Genomic DNA, 6,030 nt, shown 5'->3' on the forward strand with positions numbered 1-6,030 from the left:
TCATGGTGTTGGAAGATAGTGTGTGTCTCTGTGACATAGGCCAACCATGGCATGAGTGAGTCATGGTGTTGTAAGATATTGCCGCCATGGAGGTGTGGACTAACATCAGAGCGCTACTTAGACAACAGAGGGGACGACGCAGACACTTGGCACCCATGAATAGACGATTTCTCCCAAGACGAAAGAACAATACTTCTAATAATATCAAAGAACTCACTCAATATACCCACCCATCTAATACACCCACCCTTCAGATCTCTAAGATCTAAATAATGATATGACACTAAACCAATCCACCTACATAGTAGAAAGTTGCTGTGTTACAGAGGGCCGCTCAGACAATGGCAGAAGTGCCGTTTGTCATGTTATCAAAATGATTTTGGAAACGTAAGGTGAAAACGTCAAAAAACTGTTAATGGTGCCTTTAGACTAGAACTCCATCCCAGAAAAGCACACACCCCACTATCAGAAAACCGCACCAACATGAAAAAAATGCTTTTGTAGCTCATATTTTCAGTTATGGGCTCTGGAACACACACACACGCACACGCACACACTCACTGTGAGACCATGAGATCAGCACTAGGTACTATGGGCCACTGTGAGACTATGAGATGAGCACTAGGTGTTATGGGCCACATTGAGATTATGAGATGAGCACTAGGTAAACCATCAGTAACTCACTACAGCCAGTGCTATGGATTATCACATGCATGGAGTAAGTACTGAATCAGCACTACTGGATGGGGAGTATGGCTATCCAAAGGGACTATTGAATACAGCTAATAACGTTTATACTGGCTGCACTCTCTAGCAGGTCTCTAGCGGAGTCTGGTATCTAAAGAGCACCAAACAGGCCACACCTTCCGTGTGCGTGGAAGTCGAGGTGGAGAACCCGGTCCTCGTGGTCCAAAGCCCTCTTGGCCCGCTGGTGTTGCATGTGGACCTCCTCAGTGTCGTAGGACAGGCCCTCATAGTGTCGGATGTACTTGTTCAGTGGGTTGCCGTAGTAACCTGTTCCAGAAACAAGAAAACGGAGGTAAAGAACACAGTGTTCCACAAATAGGCTATAGGCTGCACAAGAAGTGTTCCAATGGCATATATGCTATAGGCTGCACATGAAGTGTTCCAATGGCATATAGGCTATAGGCTGCACAAGAAGTGTTCCAATAGCATATGCTATAGGCTGCACATTAAGTGTTCCAATGGCATATAGGCTATAGGCTGCACATGAAGTGTTCCAATGGCATAGGCTATAGACTGCACATGAAGTGTTCCAATGGTAGGCTACAGGCTATATATAAAGTGTTCCAGCAGCATACATATATATATATATATATATATATATATATATATATATATATATATATATATATATATATATATATATATATATATATGTAGTATGTATAGTATATATGTATATAGGCTATAGGCTATAAGGTGTTCAAATGGCATATAGGCTACATATAAAGTGTTTAAATGGCATAAAGGCTAGACCATTGACTATAAGGAGTCCCAATGACATATAGGCTATTGGCTATAAGGTGTCCCAATGACATATAGGCTATAGACTGTGCATAAAGTGTTCCAATGGTAGGCTACAGGCTATATAAAGTGTTCCAGCAGCATATAGGCTATAAGGTGTTCCAATGGCATATAGGCTACATATAAAGTGGTTAAATGGCATAAAGGCTAGACCATTGGCTATAAGGAGTTCCAATGACATATAGGCAATTGGCTATAAGGTGTTCCAATGACATAGAGCGTGTTTCTCAAAGTGTGGTCAGGGGACCACTGGGGGTCTACAAGCTATCCTAAGTGGTCCGCGAGCAGACGTGGTCAAATATAATATAGAGAAGTTGTTTGCAATATTGAACCAACTTGTATGTAAATCCAAACAGTTCTGAACACTATCTATGTAAGATATGCCAGTTTAAATCATATGAATCCTCTGACACAATAAGCAAAGTGCAAAGACAATAAGCAAGGTAGGCTTATTGTGTAGGCTAATATACTGTTGAAGTAGGTCTAATCTTTTTTTTTTAGGTGGTCGAGCTTTTCTTTTTTATTGGTTAAGTGGTCCTTCGTCTGAAAAAGTTTGAGAAACACTGACATAGAGGCTATTGGCTATAAGGAGTTCCAATGGCATATAGAATATAGGGTCCATATTAAGTGTATAGGCTATACATAAATTGTTCCACTGGCACATTTGGTGATGATGCAATAATGGGCTAATAAATCTGTTTCCGGGTCCAACAGCCTTCAGAGCCGCTCCTTTTTCTCCAAAAACAGTAAAATAAACAATTTTTTTCCGCTATACAGAGTAGCCTTTAAGATAACTGCACAATAATTAACATACATGAAGCACATGCAAGTATATGAACATATGCACTCAAACCCAAGTTTAAAAATGTGTGTTGTGTTAAAACATCTCCTTCCTTTCCGTGTGTCATAGTCTTCTTGTGCAACGCAGTCTTGTCCAAACTGACGGCGCACAAAACAATACAACACAAATGTGCTCCGACTGAGGTCAACCTGAAGCTGCATGTGTTTATCCAAAATGGAATTGACAATTCTACAGTTAGAGCACTGAGCTGAGATTTTTACCTTTGAGCTTCGAAATTGTTTGCACATAGTCAGTCATTACTTTGAGCAAAACTTAGAACTTTTTAGACATCGCCCTAAATTTCCATCCATACATCTAAATAGTAAACATTTTTCATAATTCCATACTTTTCCAGACTTGCACAAACACCCTGTTCATTAAGTAGAAAAGGTGACAACAATAATAATCACTACTAAGGCTGTGATAGGCTGACACCAGACATAATTTCACTGCATTTCTTACTTCCAGTAACTATATGCATGTGACAATAAACTTCCTTGTATCCTTGTACTATTTATAGTTATTACATAGGCCTATTTATTGAACAAGCTGAGAATGGTGTCAAAGTGGGTCAGGGATGTAATGCTACTGTAGAAAGGTTTTTGTAAAAGTTTGAGAACTCCTGGTTTACATCATGTAGGCTACTTGAAGGAAAACATAGTGTACAGTCTATAAAGGTTTTGGGAAAATCTGTTTTTTAAAAAATCTAACCTCTATGATGAAAATTGGCAAGCTTTTAATTAATGGCTCATCTCCAAATAACTATTTCCTTAGTGGCCTAATGACTGACATGAAACATCTTACTAGGTAGGCCTACCGCTATGCATTTTACTGTTGTTCTAACATAGGCCCTTGTATTACATAGGGTCATATGCGTTTGTAAATGATACACTGGAAGTAGTAAGGAAGTGAAAGTCAAAGTATCAGTGGTGTACACTGTAAGCGTCAGGTGAGTTTACAATCAGCAGTTTGCTGACACCATTACCTTATCGCGAGAACCGACATCAAATTTCAGACATCATTCCGGAGAAAAATGCTCATAAGTTAGCGAGTTAGCTTGTGTTGTTTCAACAATAACAAACCGTTTGGGGTCTCCATCAAACTACCTGCATCCAATATAATGCAATAAAACAAGTCGGTCCAGATATTATTGCACATTTTACGGCTTTGAAGTTAAAACCACGTAGCCTAACGTTGACGTTACATGAAATGCAATCATAACAAAGACCAACGCAGGACTGTCATTCGGTGATAATGTCGAAAATGTAGCTTACATGCTAAGAAGCTAGCTTATCTGGTTGACATCAGCCAGCTAGCTAATTCAATCGATTTAACCACCCATTTTCAAAACAAAATTGCATTTTTCCAAGGTTCAGTTGGTGCGTGTTACCAACTGCGTCGTTAACAAGTGGTGTCGTTAGGTGTTTTATACTCATGTTGTAGAAAAATACTGTAACATAATTTTTTCTCGCCCTTATAAATCCGTGATTTCAACCAAATGCTTTGGGTCGCAGGTTAGCATCACTCCATCTTATTGCTAACAGGAAAGTCCAATAAAAACCAGCCTGCATCATCACTGCTCGCAAGCTTGGTGGTGCCAGGTCTGCATACATTGTATATATCCACTAAGGATTTTACAATTGTAATTGCATTTTAAGAAGCATATATTATTAAATCTCAAAGCCTACAAAACAACCGGTAGCAAGCTAGCAGCTAAAGCTGATTTTGCATCCCACAGAATGGGAAGGCCAGATTCCGTTATGTTGCTCTCGTCAGCTGTCTCTCTCCATCCCTACTCTTTCACAGCGCGAAAAACGTTTAATGCAACGGAATGCAATATAAATGAACTTCGCTCACCTTGATTAGTTTTAATGAAGCACAGCAGACAGATCAATTTGATTATAACCATATCGGCTACATCCATTGTTAGGGCATTGACACCGCGTCCAGTTTATTGTCCTTCTTAAGGCGCAGCCGCCCTGTGTTTACAGCAGTTTGCTTTCATGGCCCCTTCTCGGGTCTAGCGTCATGACGTTAGACGCAGGATTACGTCTCTCCTTCAATAGACTATCCAGTAGGATATTAACTGTAAGTATTATGGCTATAACCAATAGATTACTGTTTTTATATTTCAGGAACCTATGCAAAATGCACTTCAGATACCACATTTCCATTAATTTTAGACATTTGCTGTAAAACTTAGGCTATAGAACAAACTGTTAATAGGCTAGACTAGACTACAGAGCAAATCGGTTTATGAATGTTATGAGAACCATAATCATAATGTTATCTTTACGCCTAGGCTACGCCTGCTGTAAGATATGCTATGCCTATTCAAACGAAGCACCTGATTAACTTAGTCAGACATGCAGGCCAAAAATGTTTTATGAACTTATCTCATTGTTTTAATAGTATTTTATTAGGTATAGTCTGCAAGATCAGACACAGTCCAGTCATTTTAAGCCAAAATAGGGGTCAAGGTTGAACAAATTGCAACACAAGCAAACTTAACTAATTTAGAATCCTCAATATGTCCTGAGTAAGGGGAAAAAAGCCCCGAAGAATCCTGATAGGGGAAAGTTTAGAAAAAGACCCAAATATACCCTATTCATGCGCCTATACAGTATTTTTCTCACGTGAATAGGGAAAAAAAAATAACCTTCACATATCACCATGAAAATTACTGAGTTGATTACTTACATTTTTTGTTTGTCTTGATGTATTATACGTTTTTTGATATTGTTTGTTAACATGGGCAAACAGGGCATAATGTAATTACGTATGGACCCTTTCAAGAGAGTTCCATTCTCAGCATCATAGTTGGCCCCACAGGACTTCCTTTTTAACATTCCATATGTTATCTTAATGCAGAGGAAGTAGATTGGGGCCCAAATAGAACGTTCAAGCATTGTTTTTGTTTTTATTTTTGAAAGGGTCTATAGTAAATTTAACCACAACGGAGCTAATAGTCCAGGCAAAGGTCTGACCCAAAACTAATGGCAACAGTTGACTGATATACTGTCTGTCCAATCAGAGGGGCCTGTATGATGTCCCTTTACTTTGCACAATTTTTGTCTAAAACAATAATCGGACAGCACAGTATGTTTATGTTAGTGAATGCAGGAAAATTGTGAAGGCAAAGTTGAAGATGGACATGATCATGTCCTAATTCGACAGAAGGGTGCAGATGGGATAACTGACTATTGTTGTGACATCTGGCAAAAATGCTATACTAATAAATATAGTTTAAGATTAATAATTAACAATGCATGCCTATGCATGGGTCATGGTTTTACCAAAGTCATAGAACAGTCAAAACTATACATATTCTAAAAGTATATGCACTGTACATAAAATATAGCATCAATCAACTTATGTCCCATCTTCCTCCATACCATGCATAACACATACTCCTCTATGTAGGAGGCGAATCAAGTGAACAGCTGATACATTTTGGCCTGCACTATTAAGGGAAACAAATTCAACACCCTAAACTATATATTTTCTGAAAGCATATACCCTCCGGAGGAGATATAACACCATTTAAGACATTTCCCATCTTCCTCTATGCCATGCACAATACATTGCCCTCTATTCTGTAAAGGCGAATCTAGTGTAAAGTGGATACATTTTGGCCTATA

The 6,030-nt window shown here is 38.8% G+C and overlaps 1 protein-coding gene across 1 annotated transcript in view; it reads right to left on the bottom strand.

The window, feature by feature from the left end:
* The window catches only part of LOC125303183 (disintegrin and metalloproteinase domain-containing protein 10-like), a 22,561-nt gene extending 18,043 nt beyond the window's left edge, over nucleotides 1-4,518 (bottom strand). The window contains exons 1-2 of the mRNA XM_048256757.1: nucleotides 4,247-4,518; nucleotides 864-1,014 (exon numbers count right to left, since the gene is read on the bottom strand). Of these exons, the coding sequence (XP_048112714.1) occupies nucleotides 864-1,014; nucleotides 4,247-4,313 (218 nt within the window). The 5' untranslated portion in view covers nucleotides 4,314-4,518. The remainder of the gene's footprint in view (nucleotides 1-863; nucleotides 1,015-4,246) is intronic.
* Nucleotides 4,519-6,030: the final 1,512 nt, after the last annotated feature.

The sequence above is a fragment of the Alosa alosa genome, chromosome 11 (assembly GCF_017589495.1).
Source record: "Alosa alosa isolate M-15738 ecotype Scorff River chromosome 11, AALO_Geno_1.1, whole genome shotgun sequence".
NCBI classification, from domain to species: domain Eukaryota; kingdom Metazoa; phylum Chordata; class Actinopteri; order Clupeiformes; family Clupeidae; genus Alosa; species Alosa alosa.